Genomic DNA, 20839 nt, shown 5'->3' with positions numbered 1-20839 from the left:
GATTGAGGTTACTAGAGATTTTACTTTTCTATTTCTCATTAATCTGGCCAATAGTTTATCTATTTTATTAATTTTTTCAAAAAACCAACTCCTTGTTTCATTAATTTTCTGGATCATTCTTTTGTTCTCAATTTCATTGATCTCTGATTTGATTTTGGATATTTCTTTTCTTCTAGTGAGTTTAGCCTTAGATTGTTCTTCTTTTTCCAATTCCATAAGATGGGTTGTAAGTTTGCTGATGTGTTCTCTTTCTGTTTTTCAAATGTAGGTATCCTAAAGCGACAGATTTTTCTCCCAAAACTGCTTTTGCAGTATCCCACAGTTTTGGTAGCTTCTGTCTTCATTGTTTTATGCTCAAGGAAGTTAATGATTTCCTGTTTTATTTCTTCCTGCACCCATCTGTTATTCAACAGAAGATTGTTTAATTTCCATGCGTTTGGGTGGGGTTGAATGTTTTTGTCAGAGTTGAGTTCTACTCTTAGTGCCTTATGGTCTGAGAAGATACAAGAAAATTTCAATTCTTTTGATTCTGTTGATATTTGTTTTGTGTCCCAGGATATGATCAATTTTGGAGAATGTTCCATGGGGTGATGAGAAGAATGTGTATTCTTTATCTTTGGGATGGAGTGTTCTATATGCGTCTATCAAGCACAGTTGTTCTAGGGTCTTATTTAAATCTCTTATATCTTTGTTTAATTTCTGTTTAGAGGATTTGTCCAGCTCTGTAAGAGGAGTGTTAAAGTCCCCTGTTATGATGGTATTATCAGATATCATATTGCTCAGACTGAGTAAGGTCTTTTCAAGAATCTGGGAGCATTTAAATTGGGTGCATAAATATTTACAATTGAAACGTCTTCTTGTTGTATTTTTTCCCTTGACCAATATAAAGTGACCATCTTTGTCTTTTTTCACTTTAGTTGCTTTAAATCCACATGTGTTTGAAAATAAGATTGCAACTCCTCTTTTCTTCTGAATTCCATTTTACTGAAAAATTGTCTTCCAACCCTTGACTCAGAGCTTTAATTTGTCTTTTGAAGGCAGGTGTGTTTCTTGCAGACAGCAAATGGATGGCTTCTGTTTTTTAATCCAGTCAGCCAATCTATGTCTCTTCAGTGGGAAATTCAAGCCATTAACATTTATTGAGATAATTGATAAGTGTGGTAGTATTCTATTCATCTTATTTTGTGAGAGTCCATTGCTTAGTTTTATCTTTTGCATCAGTGTGGAGGTTAGGTTCTGTCCTTTAATTTCTGAGTTCTTACTTTGCTGCTGATCCATTGTGGTGGTCAGTGTGCACAACAGGTTGAAGTATTTCCTGTAGAGCTGGTCTTGTTGTGGCGAATTTCCTCAATGTTTGTCTATCCGTAAATGATTTGATTTCTCCATCAATTTTGAAACTTAGCTTAGCAGGGTACAGAATTCTGGGCTGGAAATTGTTCTGTTTAAGTAGATTAAAGGTAGATGACCATTGTCTTCTTGCTTGGAAAGTTTCATTAGAGAAGTCTACAGTCACTCTGACCCTGTAGGTCAACTGGTGCTTATTCCTGGCAGCTTGCAGAATCTTTTCTTTTGTCTTGACTTTGGACAAGTTCATCACAATGTGTCTTGGAGCAGCTCGGTTAGAGTTGAGGCGACCTGGGATCCAATATCCCTCTGAAAGCAGTGTGTCAGCATCTTTGGTGATATTTGGGAAATTTTCTTTTGTCATATTCTCTAGTATGGCTTCCATTCTTCTGGGGCATGCTTCTTCCCCTTCTGGGATTCCCAAAACTCATATGTTGGAACGCTTCATAAGGTCCCATAATTCTGACAGTGAACGTTCTGCTTTCTCTCTCTCTTTTCTGCCTCTTTTACTATCTGAGTTATCTCAAGGACTTTGTCTTCTACCTCTGAAATTCTTTCTTCTGCGTGGTCTAACCTGTTGCTGATACTTTCCATTGCATCTTTAAATTCTCTAATTGACTGCTTCAGGTCCTTCAGCTCTGCTATATCCTTTCTATATTCTTCGTATCGTTCATGTCTTATTTGATTCTGTTTTTGGATTTCCTTTTGGTTATTTTCCACTTTATCAGCAGTTTCCTTTATTGTTTCCATCATTTCCTTCATTGTTTTCATCATGTGTATTCTAAATTTCCTTTCTGTCATTCCTAACATTTCTTTATAGGTGGAATCCTCTGCAGTAGCCACCTTTTGGTCCCTTGGAGGTGCTGTTCTGGACTGGTTCTTCATTTTGCCTGGAGTTCTCTGCTGATTCTTCCTCATGAGTGATTTCTTTTATCTGTTTCCTTGCCCTTCCTCTTGCTCTTTACGTTCCTATGCCTGTGGACTAAGGTTTTGATGAGTCCTTTTGGTACAGGACCAGAAGGATGAGAAGGTGGAAGAGCAAGAAGGGATTAAAGAAAGAAGGAAAGTGTGAAAAGAAAATAGAGAGAGGAGAGGGGGTGGGTAAAAGGAATATTGACAAAAAGAAGAGAGGCACAGAAAGAGGGAGACAGAGCAATATAGGTGTACAGTAGGGTACTTTGACACAAACTTAAAGAAACCCCAACCTCTGGGGGTGCCCGGTTGGGTGGGTCCCTTGAGGTCAGCAGCTCTTTGCTAACCTGAGCAGACACAGTACCTCACCTCTACAAGGAAATAGAAAACTTTACAGGATAAAATTGCATGAAAAACCAAATAAGAGGGGTAGAAACACTAGCAAAAATGAAGTTCTAGTTATTGAAAAAGGCAGCAATGGGAAATCGTATTTAAACTAGAAAAATTGAGAAAGAAAAAAATCTGTATGGAAAAGGTTGAAATTAAAAAAAACAATAGCAACATCAAAACAAACAAAAAACAAGCAAAAAGAAAAAACCAAAAACAAAGCAGTATATATATCTTGTTGAATATTGTCTGGGCAACAGGTGGTCTTCTGGGGTATGAGATGTTAATCAGAATGCTGATACAACTGGAGGGCTACGCTGATTTCTCAAACCCCACAGGGTAGACACCCTAAGTCTCTCTTCAGCCCTCTTAAAAGGCACTTTAAGCTTCTAAACTTGCTAAGCAGAAGCTTTCCCAGGAAAGTGTTTGTTGCTGGAATCACTGCTGAAGCGGTTATCCTCTTACCCAGTGTGCCAAAACCGGTCTCACTCTGCCTCTGTGGGTTAAGGCTGTAAGGCGGCTCAGACCCTGCCTTAGGGTGCTCAGTCATTAGGTTACTAGGTCCTGCCCAGCAGATCCTTGCTCTGCAACCCCTAGGGCAGACCTTGTTGGGGCAGTTCTCTCACAATGGCTCCCTGCAGCCCTCAGCCAAACACTATTAGCTCCGTCCGGCTCAGCGGCTCAGTCTGGGGACCCAGACAATGCCCAAATTCTCTGCAGTCCCGCTCAAGCTCTCCCCAAGGCAGTTCAACTGAGTGCCAAGTCCAAAACCACCAAAACAGTTCACAGGTAAGGCCTTTCCAGTTTGCAGTCTCGCTGCTACTGCACTTAACAACTGTCGGTGGGATTAGACCTATCGAACAGACGCGATTACTTGCCAGTTTTCCACTGTGTTTTTCCTCCTCATGGGGTCCAGAAGTCTCTTGCTGACTCCCTGTATCCTCAAAGGGATGATTATAGGCATATCCCACCAGCTAGAGATGCCTGGAGTCTTATCTCCCCAGACTCACAGTGCCCAGATTCAAGGAAGCTGTTACTCTGCTGCCATCTTCATTATTTCTCCAACTGCTGATTCTAATAGCCCCTGAACAACTGGCAGAATGGCTGATGATACAACTGCTTCCAAAGTCTCATTCAACAGTTTATACATTTTTCACTTGGGCGGTTTATTATTTATAACATGTACCTATACCTGACTGCTAGATATTCATTAGACTAGAAATTCTATATATTTTTAATGAATAATGGGAATTACTGGTTGCTTAAGAGTTTTTTCCTATAGGCACTGATTTTGAATCACTCTAAGAGCTTATTTGTGCAGAAAAAATGTTAACTGGAGATGAAATTTACTTTTTGGAATTAAGTTTTTTTCCCCCAAAACTTTTTGAAGCCATAGTTAACTTACAGGCATCACAAATAATTTTTAAAATGTTAGGTTGGCTACATGGAAAGAAATAACTCTAATAATTAAAATATCAAATACCAAAGGGGGGTGCTATTAAATTGTAGTAAAGAAGATTGACTTGTAATAGTATTTTATAGGAATACAGTTGAAATAAAGAGAAGCTTAAATATAGGGTTATGGTTGACATAAGATAATTTTGAAAACTGTATTGTGTCTTGGTCTATCTTACATTTGTTTCCTTTTAATCCTAGCACTTTGGGAGGCCAAGGTCCTAAGAAAGAGTGAGATCATGTCTATAAAAAATAGAAAAATTAACCAGGCATGGCGGCATTCTGCGGTAATCCCAGCTACTTTGGAGGTTGAGGCAAGAAGATTGCTGGAGCCCAGGAGTTTGAGGTTGCAGTTGGCTATGACACCACTCCACTGTAGCCTGTGAGTGGTGTCATAGAGTGAGAACTTATCTCAAAATAAAACAAAAAACCATTTATGGGAAAAATAAATTGTACAAATAAAATAATAATGACAGTAATAAAGTGATGTGCTTATATACAACATCCAGCTTAAGAAATGTGATATTTGTTTAGTTATTTTTGAAAGGTTAAGTAAAAGCTGCTGATTAAATTGATAAAACACTATGCTTTTGAAGGTAGATGTTCTAGGAGATAAACAATGAATAGTAGAAAGATTGAAATTAATAAAATATTTAGAGAGAAGTAATGTAACTTTGTCCCCCCAAATGCCTTAAAAGGTACAGGTGATGGTAGTTCTTGATAAGATAATAGAAATACCCAAATAACTGGGTTGTATGTCTGGAAACAGTATATTTAAAAATACAGTAACCTGGCTTGGCGCCTGTAGCTCAGTGAGTAGGGTGCCAGCCACATAACACCCAGGCTGGCGGGTTCAAGCCTTGCCTGGGCCTACTAAAAAAAAAAAAAAAAAAAAGAACTCCCTCCAAAAAACCCAAAACAATAACAACAACAGAGGTATCGGGGCTTTGTGGCAGGCGCCTGTAGTCCCAGCTACTCGGGGGGCTGAGGCAAAAGAATTACCTAAGCCCATGAGTTTGAGATTGCTGTGAGCTGTAATGCCAGGGCACTCTACCACGGGTGACATAGTGAGACTCTGTGTCAAAAAAAAAAAAAAAATCATTATAATTGTAGTTAATAGTTTTTGAGTGTGTGTTCTTATGTACCTTGTTGATTCCTTTCTTTGTTTGTGTTATCTCATTTAGCCCTCACCACAGTCCTTTGGGACAGTTATGATTCCTATTTTATAAATGAATTGTGAGTCAGAGGTTCAGAAACTTTTGTTCAAATTTACGCTGCTGAAAAATGGCAGTTATTGCTAGTCTGTCTTCTGCCAAAATATTTTTAAAATGCACCATCCTTGTTGATAGTTTCAGTATTAAAATTACTTTAGCCTTAATACAGCTTTTGTGCTAATAATTTAAAAATGTATCAGGTGTGGAACAGCTCTGGAATCTATTCCAGGGTAGTAGTCTGAGGTCTTCCCACTTTGAATTGACACTTGTCTGCCGGAGGACCCCTAGATTTGCCTTCACTCATTTTTCCACTGATTCACTTGGAATTATTCTACGTTTAGCACATAGAGTATGAAATTAAATAGTCTGGTACAAAACCTGGTCCAGTCACTAAACCAGCTTTGTGACCTTTGATTGATCTTTCTATCACTTTTTTTGTCAATAAAATGGGAATCAGCATACCTATAACACAAGTGTTATTATGGGCACAAAATGAGATAAATACATGGCATATCAGTAGCCTAATCACTAACATGTAATGAGTACTCAAAAGTGTTGCATAATTTCAGGCCAAGTCATAAATGTTTAGATTAGAGCATAATTTCAGGCCAAGTCATAAATGTTTAGATTAGAGCATAATTTCAGGCCATGTCATAAATGTTTAGAGTAATCTTGCCTCTTCAACTTTCTGTGTTTAATGAGTGTTTCATATGGAAAAGCATTATCCTAATTTCTATTTTGAGGATATACAGACACTAATAATAGCATTGAATTACCCCATTATTTCTAGAGTTGACTTGGCTACTCAGGTGGATGTCTCTTCCCTTCCTTAACTTCTCCTCTCAAATATATTCTTACCTAATTATAACATAGGTGAAAGCAAGCTTTTCAATAGAGAGGCAATTTTTCTTCCATAGAGAGGACTTCGGTTATACTACTCTATGGTGTACAGTAGCAATATCACTTGTTGCTTTCTAAAATATTTCAGAGACAAGAAAATTACAAAGTGTGATGATGTTGGCCATAGGGAATTTATAATATGCAGAGAATTGAAGTACTAGTACTTTTTAATCCTCATGTTTTCTGTCAGCATTCTAATCTGCATCAGATACACGTTATTTCTTCTAACAGATAGGTGGTTGATAGTTAACTTTTATATTAATGTATTGTGTCTTCTCTCCCTTTCTCCTTTTGTCTGTCTTAACCTAAGAACTCTCTGGAATCTGATGCTTTTATCACCGCCAAGTTCATAGGTCTTTAAAAAGATGTGGATAAACCTTCTTGATATAAACTGGTTTTGTTTCCTCTCCTAAAAGATCTGTTTGAGTTACATATCCCCCACCTAGGAGGTCATTTTTTAGTTTTTCATTAGAAAATTCTTAAATTTGTTAATTGTAAGATTATTTTACTTTTATTCTTCCCTTATTTATTAGAGATCATCTTTATTCCTTCTTGGTCATGCTTTATGTTCTTTACAGTTGTCATTTTAAAATCTTTATTATTTTTCTCTGCTTTTCATTTTGATTTTATTTATTTTTTTAGAGACAGAGTCTCACTTTGTCATCCTATGTAGAGTGCTATGGCATCACAGCTCATAGCACCTCCAGCTCTTGGGCTTAGGCAATTCTCTTGCCTCAGCCCCCCCAGTAGCTGGGACCACAGGCACCCACCACAACGCCTGCCTATTTTTTGTTGCAGTTTGGCTGGGGCTGGGTTTGAACCTGCCACCCTCCGTATATGGGGCTGGCGCTGTACTCAATGAGCCACAGGTGCTGCCCTTTCATTTGATTTTAAAGACCTTGAATAGTATCAGTCAGTCTCTTCTGAAACACATTTTCTTTTTTCTCAGCTTTCCCAAGATAGGGCCTTGGTATGGAATTAGTTATTTTGATATCTAAGATAATGGACAAAGAGTACAGACCCTTACTCTTCATTATCAGCTCTTCACCTTATTTTCTTCCATTGTCCCAATATTTAGTTATATAAGGGAAAATATTATTTATATACCTATATACACTTATTCCAGTTTTTTGGTGAGTCCTCAGTGATGTTACTCAGATTTCTTTCAGCAATATGATTTACTGCAAATGATTCAGAAGGCAGGGTGGTAAATGCTTTTTGGGTTTAGTAAATCTTTGTTGGCTGCCTATGTCATCCCAGATATGAAATCCAGAAACAAATAACCACACCAACTGTCAGGACTATATTTAGCTTTCTGTGTACTCAATTAGTAGGAACATATAAGTTAACTATAAGAAATTTCTTCTGGTGTAACAATAAAGATTTCTCTAAACTTAGTGTTACTTGTGGGTTTTTTTGTTATTTTTCCGAGCATGAATTAATGCTTTTCTAGAAGGTTTGATAAAAGCTTTGGGAGAGAGCATCAAGTTGTTTTTTTTTTTTTTTTTTTGGAGACAGTTTGACTGTGCTGCCCTAGGTAAAGTGATCACAGCTCACAGCATCCTCAAACTCTTGTGCTCAAGTAATCCTCTTGCCACAGTTTTTCATTTTTAGCAGATGGACTCTTGTTCTTGCTCAGGCTGGTGTCAAACTCATGAGCTTCATCAGTGTGCCCACCTCGGCCTCCCAAAGTGCTAAGATTACAGGTGTGAGCTACTGCACCCAGCCCAGACCATCAAATTTGAAGTAGACGTCAGAATTGCGCATGGTATTGCTGTATTTCATTCATTCATTCACTCAGATACTTATTGAGCATCTATTTTGTGTTAGGCATTCTCTTGTAGGTCCTGGAGATACATTCCTGATCTAAACAAACTACCTCTCGCTAGATATTCTAATAGAATTAGATGAATAATAAATTGCACATTAGAATGTGAAAGATGCTATGGGGGTAAAAAGGCAGGGCAAGGGAATGGCAAGTGTAGAATGAGGAGATTGGTTACAATTTAAAACAAGATGGTTGGCGTGGGCTTCATTGGAAAGGCAACATTTGAACACAGATTTGAAGGAGATGAAGGTAAACCATATAAATATCTGAAGGACAAGTATTCTACGTAGAGTACAAAAACTCTCACTAATTGGAAATACAAAAACAAGTGGGAAGAATGAAGAAAGCAATTTCAAAATAGAGGTATCTTTAAAAATGTTTTTGCCACTCAGGTATATACCTAAGAGAAATGAAAACGTGTTCACACAAAAACTTGTATGTGCATGTTCATAATTGTATTATTCCTACCAAAAAGTAGAAATAATCCCAATGTCCATCATTATTCATAATGGATAAAAAAGTATTGGTGTGTATGTACTATCGAATATTTGGTAGTATGGCCAGTGTAGACAAGTCTGTGTGATATCTGTGACTGCCAGTTGTGAGCTGTGATGGGGAGTGAATGCTAAAAAGATTTCCTTTTTGCTGTGATGAAAGGGTTGTGAAAATAAGAGGTGACAGTTGCAGCACTAAAAACCACCCAGTTGTATATTTTAAGTATGAATTATATCTGAAAAAAGTTGTTTAAAAAACCTTTTTGAAAGAAAATAGCTTATTCTAACTATGGAAAGACTAATTGCTGATTTAAAAAAATTCACAGTATATAAAGGTGTAAAGCAAGCTTAAGCAAACCATAATTCCACCCATTCAGTTTGCATTATTATAGGCACTTTGGTGTATAACCCACAGTTTTTTTTGGCTGGGGTCCGGATTTGAACCCGCCACCTCCAATATATGGGGCCGGCGCCCTACTCCTTGAACCACAGGCACCACCCAAACCCACAATATTTTTTACAGTACCTAATTATTAAGGTTAGGGAGAAATAGTCAAATAACAAAGGAAATAAAGCAAACATTAACTTTTTTTCTATTTCATCCATGTTTTCAAAATGAAGTAAGTGATGTAAGATTTTTAGAATTTATCAGTATTTCATGAGTAGCCAGTTCCAACAGTTTATCCTATAAAATAAGTGCAATTAAAATTTTTCATGAAATAAAGTGATTCTGGATTTTATACACTTATGGGTTACAGTCAATAACTATTGCACATAATGTTGTCTTGCTATGTGGATTGTAAGGATACTTATTTCATATGTGATTTCATCATGCAACAGTCCTGAGGTGTTCTATGTCCTGTTAAACAAGAGGAGTCCACTAATCAAACTTACTCTAAATTTGATGTGGCCTGGAAACAAATCCTTTGCAATTGCACTTTGAGTAGCACTGTTCTAGTATATTCCTACAATGGAATATTAATCGTCTTAAATCATTTTCTCAATGAATATTTAATTCTGTAGAGAAAGGTTAACATTCTTTGAAAATATTAAGTACAATATTCTTTGAAATTAAACAGTACCAGTGATCTCAGTTTTGTTTAAAAAGCACAAATGATGCTTCTAAATATAAAAAAGTCTAAAATGATCTTTGGATACTAGGATGAAAAATTTATTTTATGGGTATTTAGATTTCTTACTATGGACACCTATTACTTTTATAGTGAGAATTCTTTTTAAATTGTCATATTTATAATAGGCCCCTTTTAAAGTTATAGTGACAGCAAAATGACTGGCAGTCACCTCATTGAAAACCTTTTGGAATTGGTTTGACATTTGTCAGACATTTTTAGGTGCCTGTTGTGTACCAAGGCATTGTTGGCACTGTGATAGTTAAAGGTTCATTTACCATATCTGACGTTTTTTGATTCCAGACACTGGTGATGTTGTTAGAGGGCACTTCTTGTCCTCAAGAAACTCAGGTCAGTGACAGAGGAGACATGAATGAGCATCATACAGTACTGAGGGCTACGTAGAGAGTTGAACAGACCAGTCTCTGTCCTTAAAAACCTTGTGGTCTTAATAGAGGACCTATGACAGATTATGAAAGTTGAGAGATCATAATCTCTACTACTTAATCATAATCATACTACTTTTGAGATGAGAGATTTGGGAAAATTAAGGATATGTACTAAGTTCATCTCTAATTTTATCTTCTAGGTTTGGGCACAAAATGAACATAATTAGGGAAAATAAGGATCTGGCATGTTTCTACACAACAAAACATTCATGGAGGGGAAAGTAAGTATTCCTGTTTTATTTTTTTGTGGTTCTGTAAAGTATTATTTAAAAAATTACTGTTTTTAATATCTTGAATATGGCTCAGTACCCATAGCACAGTGGTTATGGCGCCAGTCACATACACCGAGGCTAGCGGGCTCGAACCCAGACCCGGCCACCTAAACAACAATGACAACTGCAACAAAAAAGTAGCTGGGCGTTGTGTGGGCGTCTGTTGTCCCAGCTACTTGGGAGGCTGAGGCAAGAGAATTGAGAATTGAGAATTGCTTAAGCCCAAGAGTTTGAGGTTGCTGTGAGCTGTGATGCTACAGCACTATATTGAGGGCAATATAGTGAGACTCTGTCTCAAAAAAAAAAAAAAAATCTGGAATAATACAGCAAGACTCAATAGTGTGGTTCAGCCCTTCTCTTCAAAAAAAAAAAAAAGTGTGCATATTTTAAATGTAAAGGCTACATTTAGAATAAATTACTGTTCATTTTTTTTTTCTTTTGACATTTCTTGGGAAAGATTTTGATAAGAATTAAAATTGACAGTTAAAGGGAAAGTCAATTGCCCTCTTGAATGCTCTGAGTAAATGATGAAGTTGTGCCATAGAAGCAGATTGTTAACTCTACCCCTTTCTTACCTGGAAACCATGTTTTCGTATTCATGCTACTATCAGAGAAAATGATGCCATTCTGGTGAAATATGGGGCCTTCTTTTTAGGCCTGTGATGAAATTTAAAAATTGGGTTTGATTTTCTATTTTCTGTGGAAGGGGGAGATGATTTTTTTTTTTTTTTTTTTTTTTTTTTGTAGAGACAGATGATATTTTTTGGTGGCTTTTCTAACCAGACCAAGCTGTGCATGCTTTTGTTTCCTCTCTTTAAGATAGGTAGTAATCTTACCCCTCAGATTGTTGTAAGAATTAAATGAAATGATGTGGAATGTATGAAAGCTTCTATGTTATGCCTTAAATATACTACATTGAGTATTAAGAGAATGGCACCTGTGACCGTTCTAAAAGTTTAGTTTCTGGTTCTTTGAATAGCAATGAGTAAAATGAATGTGTCACACTTTGACAAGTAGGTGACCACAAGACAAAACGTGACACATGCACAAAGCTAATAGCTTTTGTTCTTGTCATTGTTTAATTATCAGAGAGCGTGGTAACTTCTTAGGATGGTGCAACCTCTGAACCCAGTACTGTTTCTGGTTTGCATTAGAAAACGGACAGTAATTTTGAAAGATTTGAGTATTCGATTTTGTAGTGGCTCATTTGAATGAACTCCTAAATTAGAGGGCATAATTGTTAGCTTTGTAGAATATTTGTCTCTAAGTTTTTTCCTCAATTAGTTTTGTTGAACAAAGTCTGAGAGAATGTTGGCATATCCAGTATGAGTCTTCTTAAAATGATTTTTTTTTTTTGAATCAGCTTTAAAGAAAATTACATATTTATATGATCTTTATTTTTTCCTTAAGTGGTATATTTCCTGGTTATAATATAACTTCTGTTTTTAATAACAATTATGATACATTGATACATTAATTTGAAATTTATTGCATTTTTGCTTTGTGAGCTTGTCAGTAATTTTGATCATCTGGAATTTTTTTTTTTTTAATGTTCTTAGAGAATAGTCGCTAAGGCTTAGAATAATCCTTTTTTTGTTATTGTAACAGTTTGGAGTAGAACTATGTCTGTGCTCTTTAGCACAATTTCTTTCCTCCATTATTGATACCTTGAAACTTGTTCGTTTTTAATAACTTTTAAGGTATATTTCTATATCATAAAATTCTCCCTTTATACAATTCGTTGGTTTTTAGTATATTTGTAGGATTGGAAATCATCACCACTAACTGTTTTTAGAATACTTTCGTTTTTATTTTTATTTTTAGTTTTTTTTTTTTTTTTTTTGTAGAGACAGAGTCTCACTTTATCACCCTCGGTAGAGTGCCATGGCATCACACAGCTCACAGCAACCTCCAACTCCTGGGCTGAAGCGATTCTCTTGCCTTAGCCTCCCGAGTAGCTGGGACTACAGGCGCCTGCCACAACGCCCAGCTATTTTTTGGTTTTTGCAGTTCAGCTGGGGCCAGGTTTGAACCCGCCACCTTCGGTATATGGGGCCGGCGCCTTACCGACTGAGCCACAGGCGCTGCCCAAAATACTTTCTAAAGTATTCTAAACCCCCCCCCACCCCCAAAAAAAAACTTCCTTTAAGAATGGCTTTCAAAATTAGCCGTTACTCCGCTTTTTCCCCTCCTTCTAGCATCTGGCAGTCACTGATCCAGTTTCTGTCTCTGTCTTTGCCTATTTAGAATATCTCATATAAATGGAATGATACAAAATATGGTCATTTGCCATTGGCTTCTCCCACTTACCATGATGTTTTCAAGGTTCGTCAGTGTTGTACCATGAATTAGTACTTCGTTTCTTTCTGTTGTCGATATTCTGTTGCATGACCGTACCACATTTTGTCCATTCATCAATTGCCTAACATATAGTTCTACTTTTTTACAGTTATGAGTAATGCAGCTATGAATGTTCATGTACAAATTTTGGGGTGAATCTATATTTCTAGTTCTCTTGAGTATGTGCCTAAGAGTAGGATTGGTGGGTTATATGGTAACGCTTATGTTTAACTTAGAAGAGCAGCCAAACTGTTTTTCAAAGTAGCTGTAACACATTACATTCCCATCATCACTGTGTGACGTTTCCAAGTGCTCCACATCCTTACCAACACTTGTTATTGCCTATTTTTCTTTTTAACTTTTAGCCATCCTAATATGGTATGAAGTGGTTTGAATCTCATTATGGTTTGGATTTTCATTGCCCTAATGACTGATAATGTTGAGTATCTTCTATGTGCCATTTTTATGCAGGGTGTCCATAAAATTCATGTGCAATTTATTATGTTAAACTATTTTAAAGTGTACATGAACTTTATGTCCACCCTGCATATTTTTTTTTGGTTAAAATCTATTCAAATGATTTACTTACAAATTAGGGTTTTTTATATTGTTGAGTTGTGAGTTTTCTTTCTGTATTCTGAATAAGTCTCTTATCAGATATATTATTTGCAAGTATTCTCTTAATTCTTCAGGATTTTTTCCTCTTTTTTTTTTTTTTTTTTTTTCCTGGCTGGAAACTTTGTTTCATAAATAAGCATCCTACATGCTATGAAATGGTTAATTAGTTATTTCTGGGTTACTGCAATCAATATGTGCCAAAAATAGCAATCACCTCAATAATAATATAGACTTCTTTCTATTAATTAATCTTCTAAAAATAACTTTTCGGCATCAAAAACTTTATAAATGTCACAAGAAAGTTAAGTAATGGTCTATGGAGGATGGAAGGAAACTTCTGCTAGGGAAAAGCAATGAAGCATTTTCTCTGTCACACTTTTGATTGCTGTATTTCATAAAGACAACTAGTTTTGCTTTTCTTTTCACTGCTTAGTCTGAAAGGGAATGTAAGAAACCGGTAATCTTAGGAGAAAAATTGCTTTCATATTCTCAAGTGTAGGCCACAAACAGGCTTTTCTACAAAGGATTCAAAGCTTGAAGAGATGAGAAAAGCAAGTATGTATTCAATTAGACATTTTTTAAAAATATGCCAAAAATAACCTTAGCAATTGTGAACATACTGTTATTTGAAGAATCAATAAATTTTATGCTTTAAATATTTTAGCTTTACCTCTTTCATGTTTACATGGATGGAGCTGGAACATATTCTTCTTAGTAAAGTATCTCAAGAATGGAAGAAAAAGTATCCAGTGTACTCAGTCCTACTATGAAACTCATTTATGGCTTTCACATGAAAGCTATAACCCAGTTATAACCTAAGAACAAGGGAACGGGGAGATGGAGGAGGGGAGGATGGGTGAAGGGAGGGTGATTGGTGGGACTACACCTGCGATACATCTTACAAGGGTACATGTGAAACTTAGTAAATGTAGACTATAAATGTCTTAACACAATAACGAAGAAAATGCCAGAAAGGCTATGTTAACCAGTGTGATGAAAATGTGTCAAACGGCCTATAAAACCAGTGTATGGTGCCCCATGATTGCATTAATGTACACAGCTATGATTTAACAATAAAGAAAAGAAAAAAAAGAGAATAGTTTTTTTGTTTTTTGAGACAGGGTATAACTCTGTTGCCCCAGGTTAAAGTGCCTGGTGTCATAGCAACTTCAAACTCTTGAACTAAAGCAGCAGTTCTCAACCTGTGGATAGCGACTCACAGGAATTGTATTAAAGGGCCGTGGCACTAGGAAGGTTGAGAACCACTGGGCTAAAGTGATCCTCTTGCTTCAGCTTCCTCAGTAGCTGGGATTATAGTGCCTGCTACAGTGGCCAGCTAGTTTTTCTATTTTTAGTAGAGACAGGGTCTTGCTCTTGCTCAGGCTGATCTTGAACTCCTGAGCTCAAGCAATTCACCTGTCTTGGCCTCTTAAGAGTTCTAGAATTTACAAGCGTGAGCCACCATGCCCAGCCTGAGGACAGTTTTAAGGATATTTCATTTTAGAAGATTCAAAAGTAAAACTCCCTTACATATGATTCCACAAAGTATTCTTCTTATGGTTAACATCCTGATGTCCTAACAATTAGAATTCAAACAGGACCACATCTACTCTGTAACAAGAGCACTGAGAACCTGTAGCAGGAGAAGGCATCCCCTATGTCTTTGTTTCTGTTCAATACTTTTTCTAAGTTCAGCAGATAATTATAAAAACAGCAATCATTTGTTTGTTTCCAAATAACCAGATGTCTCTCACTGGCTTATCACCAATCACTCAAGTGCCAAGTCCTAAATATTCAAAAAATAGACTGCAGGTCTCTCTGGTGTGTTCATCAAATCTCTATATCACTTAAGACATCACTTACTATATTCTACATTCCAAAAAATTTGCTGGCAAACAGTTGGCTAATTTTTTGTAAGCCTAATAAATTTAAAAATTGATAAATATTAACATTCAAATCTTATTTTTCACATTAATTAAAACATTTTAAAATTACTGAAACATATCAATTGGAAATGTGCATGCTTGTTTGGAAGAGAACTACTGAATTTGTTCTCTAGAAGTAAAAACAGACCTCATGCATCACATTACTGGAAGATTTTAAACGTGTTGACATGTTCTTTTCTTATAAACTTGAATGAAAGCTGCTTGTACAAACCATTTAATGAATATCTTCCCTATTAAACAAGATAACTGGTATAGTAGAGAAGCTAGAAGTTAAGTTACTTTATTTCTTTCTGTTGTTTCCAATTGGTAGCGTAGCTATAGCTCTCATAAATATATTTAATGTGTCCATGTAACTTCCCATCAAGTTGATGTAATCATATTTTTGAACTCTCTGCATTGCTGTTATTTCTACCCACTTGATTACTTTCTGGGTATCATATAGATGGAACATACCGAAAATAACTAATGCACCATACATTGCCACTGAGTACAGAGTGGTACTAGCCATAGTGGTAGGTAAAAGAAACATAAGATCCCAGTGAGGACACAAAGACGAGATGTAGGGCTTTTCTCATGTTCAGAAACTCTCACTGGGCATGCACAGGGCTCAGTGGAAAGTCCTCCCACAATGCTAACTGTGTACGCATACCACCTGGCTCTGATGAGAAGAGACTCCACCCTACCCAATATCAGTGCAGAAACCATTACTGCGCCCATCACACCAGAATGCAGCAACCAAGCAAGATGCTTTGGTCCTGGGCCCTGGTGACATGGTATTGATTATGGCTGCAAATCATGGCTGCAAAGGTTGCCCCCCAAGAGCCTCTCATCATGAAGTTCATGAAAACAGGAGTTCTGTGTATTCCCAAGGCAGACAAAGCTGCTAAACCACTACTCCCTGCTAAATACATATGGGTAGAATGAATTCTGTCCTTTACATTCTGAGTCCTTTTCAATAGCTCCAATCTCATTAGACTTTTCCAAGCCATTGTGGCTTGGGAATCAAGCTAATGATTCCATCTAATCAAATTTAAATGTTTTCTCCTCTTTCATTTTTGGTGCCACCTCTTTGAGTTCCTGGCCAGTTTTCCCCTGCTGGATCCAAATTCTTATCCTGGTGGTATATTCCCTGCTGGGTGTTAAGAGCCCTAGGATTCTTAATGATGGAATTATTCACACTAAGAGAGATCTTGGTGAAAGCTGGGTGGGCAATCCTGAAAGGTAGCATCTGGAGAGACAAGCCTGTGGCCCAGCATGGTGGTGTACAAGATTGACCAAGCAGACCTGAAATGTGCCTCTGTGTGCTCAGTCCTTCCTGCTCACTCACGTTTTTTTAACTTTTTTTTTTTTTGAGACAGTCTCTCTTTGTCATCCTCAGTAGAGTGTTATAGCATCATAGTACACAGTGATTTTAAACTCTTGGACTCAAGCAATCTTCTTGCCTCAGTTTCCTAAGTAGCTGGGACTACAGGCTCCTGCCACAGTGCCTGGCTATTTCTAGAGACTGGGTCTTGCTCTTGTTCAAGCTGGTCTTGAACTTGTGACCTCAAACAATCCACCTGCCTTGGTTTCCCAGTGTACTGGGATTACAGTCTTGAGACACCACACCGGGCTTTTTTAACTTTTCTTGAAGATACTCTTTGGAGTACAAAATTTTTAATTTTGATGAAATCCAGTTTTTCTATTTTTTTCTTTTGCCACTTGTGCTTTTTGAGTCATATCTGAGAAACCATTACCTAATCCAGGCTCACAAAGGCATGTTATTATATTTTCTTCTAAGAGTTTTAAGCTTTCATTTTGACCTTTGCATATGGACATCTTTTGCATATGTCCCAGCATCATTTGTTGAAAAGACTAATCTTTCCCAAATTTGATACCCGTGTCAAAAATCAATTCACCATATGTAAGATCTTATTCCTGGACTCTAAATTCTATTCCATTGATCCTGTATGCCTAGTCTTATGCCAGTGTTGTGCCCAGATCTCGAAATCCCCCACAAAGACCACCAAGGAGCCAAGTCTGATGCAAAAGCAAAAGAGCTGTTTTATTGCAAGCTCGAGCTTGGGCCCCCGGGGTCTCCGTTACAAGGGATCTGAGCCAGGAGCCCCGAGCTCTGGAGCAGGGGTTTTTTATGGTCCCTAGCAGGGGGAGCGTGCACAGTTTGAAACAAAGGGGGCACTTCTGGATTGATTAGGTGGGGGGGTTCCCTGATTGGTGGGCAGTTATCTCATGATTTCGGGGAATTGCTTGGGCTTGCCTGAAAGGTGAAACTTACTGTGTGAAATGGTGGGGGGTGGGGGGAGCGAAACTTAACTCCTAAGATGGCACTGGTCTGGTTCTTTCACCAGTACCATATTGTCTTTATTATTGGGAAGTATAAGTCTCCAACTTTTTTTTTTTTCAAGATTATCTTGGGTATTCCTGATCTCTTTCATTTTCATACGAATTTTAGTTGTCAATTACACAAAAAGGGCAGCTAGGATTTTGATAGGCATTACATTGTATCTACAGGTGAATTAGAAGAGTATTGCCCTCTTAACAATATTAAGTCTTCTGATTCATGAAACATGTTTTCCATTTACTTAGATCTTTTAAAATTTCTTTTGGCAGTGTTTCGTTGTTTTCATTGTATGTATACCTCAAATCTTTTAACTTCTCCCTGGAAGAGTCTGTTTTCTGGATAGTAATAGTCATTATTTCTTTAGGTAGTGTTATTATGTGGCACTGAAACTTACCTATTTTATATGACCAGTCATAATTAGGTTTATAGTACTCCTCAGCAATGTGAATGTAAAAATTAAAGGAAAGTCACTTGGTATCTGGTAGTAGCGGCAGCAGCAGCAGCAGCGGTAGCAGCTGTCCTCTGCTCTACTTCTCTTGCTGTCACCCTTTCGCTTCTGGAAACATGGCCTCTGGTGTGGCAGTCTCCAATGGCGTCATTAAGGTGTTCAATCACATGAAGGTACGCAAGTCTTCAACACCAGAAAAGGTGAAGAAGCACAAGAAGGCAGTGTTCTTCTGCCCGAGTGAGGACAAGAAGAGCATCATCCTAGAGGAGGGCAAGGAGGTCCTGGTAGGTGGTGTGGGTCAGACTGTCACGACCCCTATACCACCTTTGTCAAGATGCTTCCAGACAGGACTGTCACTGTGCCGCCTATGTTGTGACCTGTGAGACCAAGGAGAATAAGATCAAGGACCTGACGTTTATCTTTTGAGCTCCTGAGTGTGACCCCTTAAGAGCAAAATGATTTCTGCCAACTCCAAGGACACCATTAAGAAGCTGACTAAGAAAGGAGGGAGGAGTGGGGAAAAGAAGAGCAGAGAGAGGGAAGGAGGGAGGGGGTGGGGCCTTGGTTTGTGCCACACCTTTTGGGGGCAAGACATGATTGCAAGAGGGACTTTACCTAACAAATGCAATCAGTGTAGCCTGGCTTATTGTACCCTCAATGAATCCCCAACAATAAAAAAAAAAAAAAGCTGACAGGGATCAACTATGAATTACAAGCAAACTGCCACAAAGAGGTCAAGTTACCGCTGCACCCTGGCAGAGAAGCTGGGAGGCAGTGCTGTCATCTGCCTGGAGCATCTGGCAGCCTGAGACCTGCCCCTGGGGTTTGCAGGCTGCTCCCTTCCTGCCAGACCTGAGGGGTTGGAGGGATCCCAGCAGGGAGAGGACAATCCCTTTACCTCAGTTGCCAAATAGCACCCCCACCCCTGCATTTTCCTCCTCTCTCCATCCTTGATGGTTCTGGCCTTCCCAAACTGCTTTTGATCTTCTGAGACTTCTTGGGTTGAAGCAGACCAAGTCTCCTCCCTGCCCCCCACACCTCAGTTGGGCCTGTATTTTTGTATTTTTTGGCCTGTATTTTTTTTTTAACAACACCCCTACACCTCACCTGTTCTATCTCTTCCCATGTACTCAACTTGTAACTGCAGTAGTGACTCTGTGCTTGTCTATTTAGTTCTGTGTATAAATGAAATATTATGGAGATAACCCCTCCCTTTTCTCCTGTCTCAGCCACTCATGGAAGCAGGAAGAGATCTTGGATAAACACACACACAAATAAATAAAAAATAAAAGAAATGGAAAACATTAAAAATTTTCTATTGTCTCTGTTGTTAATTGAACCTTTTCTCTAGAAACATGTCTATATACCACAAATTTTGCATGTGATGCTGGGGATTTAGGGCATCAGTTTTAAGAGACTCTGTGTTGCTAACCCAGCCCCATCGTTTCAGAAAGATGTCATTTGGTAGTGGCAGTAAGGATAAATACGTATTTTTATTTCTCTCCATATGCCAAAATTAAGGGTAACCTCTCCACATACTCCCTTAAAAGAGATGTATGTGACCCATTTCTGTTACCTTTGTAGTAGCTTTCATCATGCCTCACTTTGTAGCTGCCATATGCCTTATAAATGCCAGTGTTCACTATCAGTATAGATCCTTTTGGTGGCAAAGTAGCTCTTCTGTGTTGCCATTTTTCCCAATTGTAAAGTACATAAATATTTTAATTTTATGTTCTGGTGGGAGGAAGAAGGGGGTATAGATTTCAGGGAGAAAAAAGTTCTTTTGTGAAAGAACAAAATTTCCTTTTTGGCTTAAGCAAGCCATTTCAGACAGGAAGGAAGGTGCAGATGTTTCAGTTAAAGCAGAAGTGCAGACTCAGTAAGGAAAACTTCAGTGTAAGGTTAAAAATACAGGTTTTTAATTTTTTTTCTGGATGAAAGTTACAAGTTAAATCTACCTATGGATCACTTTCATATTTGCATACATTCATCATAGCAGTGATGAGTAACATTTTGGCATCTCAACCTCCATATCTTTAACCTCAAAGTTTGATATGTTAGAATATATAGTGATCAGTCTATGAAATTTAATATCAGATGTTCACTGCGTTCATAGATAGTCTGTGTAATGGCTGTAGATACAAGAAACAAGAAAATGAGAATAGTTGAGGAAAAGTGAAGCTAGTGAATTTGTAATACCTTTCTTATAATATGTTTAGAGTTCTATAAGAGAAGAGATACCCTTCTCTTTAGCTGCCTGTGTCATACCTTACCAATTCTGATAACCCTAGGATTATCTAAAATATTGTCCCCCCTGAGCTGGAAGAAATATGAAATTGCAAAATTTCATGGGATGCTTTTATTTATTCTAAGAGCTTGTGAGTTATTAGGACAGGTATTTACAGAGTATGTCACATCGTTCCTCCATTCTCTTTTCTGAGTATAACTTTTGATGTGAACGAGCTCTCTCCTAGGTCAAACTGATCTTCTAAATGGAGTTTCACCACAGTATCCTGGTGATATAGCCAGGTGAATGCTCACTTTTCCCATTGTGTTCTATATTTTAAATATGAATATGCTTAAGTAGTCAGGGCTACTTAAAGCATAACAGTACTAATTATAATTTGTTCAGTTACTCTACTGGAGATCTGGAATCCCCCCCACCCCTATTTTTCATTAATCAACTAGCCATAGGCTGCTGTGTGGTGGTTCATGCCTATAATCCAAGCACTCTGGGAGGCTGAGGTGGATTGATTGAGGA

At 37.7% G+C, this 20839-nt stretch overlaps 1 protein-coding gene and 1 pseudogene across 3 annotated transcripts in view; both read left to right on the top strand.

Annotated features, from left to right (window-relative positions):
- Positions 1-20839, top strand: part of DNAJC13 (DnaJ heat shock protein family (Hsp40) member C13) — a 147387-nt gene that overhangs the window by 12994 nt on the left and 113554 nt on the right. For 2 of the 3 annotated variants that reach the window (XM_053599523.1, XM_053599521.1), the window contains exons 2-3: positions 10254-10334; positions 12633-12710. In XM_053599523.1, the coding sequence (XP_053455498.1) occupies positions 10267-10334; positions 12633-12710 (146 nt within the window). In that variant the 5' untranslated portion in view covers positions 10254-10266. The remainder of the gene's footprint in view (positions 1-10253; positions 10335-12632; positions 12711-20839) is intronic. The other variant, XM_053599522.1, reaches the window with a different exon arrangement.
- On the top strand, positions 18195-19251 carry LOC128591780 (cofilin-1-like; annotated as a pseudogene).

The sequence above is a fragment of the Nycticebus coucang genome, chromosome 8 (assembly GCF_027406575.1).
Source record: "Nycticebus coucang isolate mNycCou1 chromosome 8, mNycCou1.pri, whole genome shotgun sequence".
NCBI classification, from domain to species: domain Eukaryota; kingdom Metazoa; phylum Chordata; class Mammalia; order Primates; family Lorisidae; genus Nycticebus; species Nycticebus coucang.
Note: the sequence above shows the minus strand (reverse complement) of the source record. Positions and strands in the feature narration are given on the sequence as shown.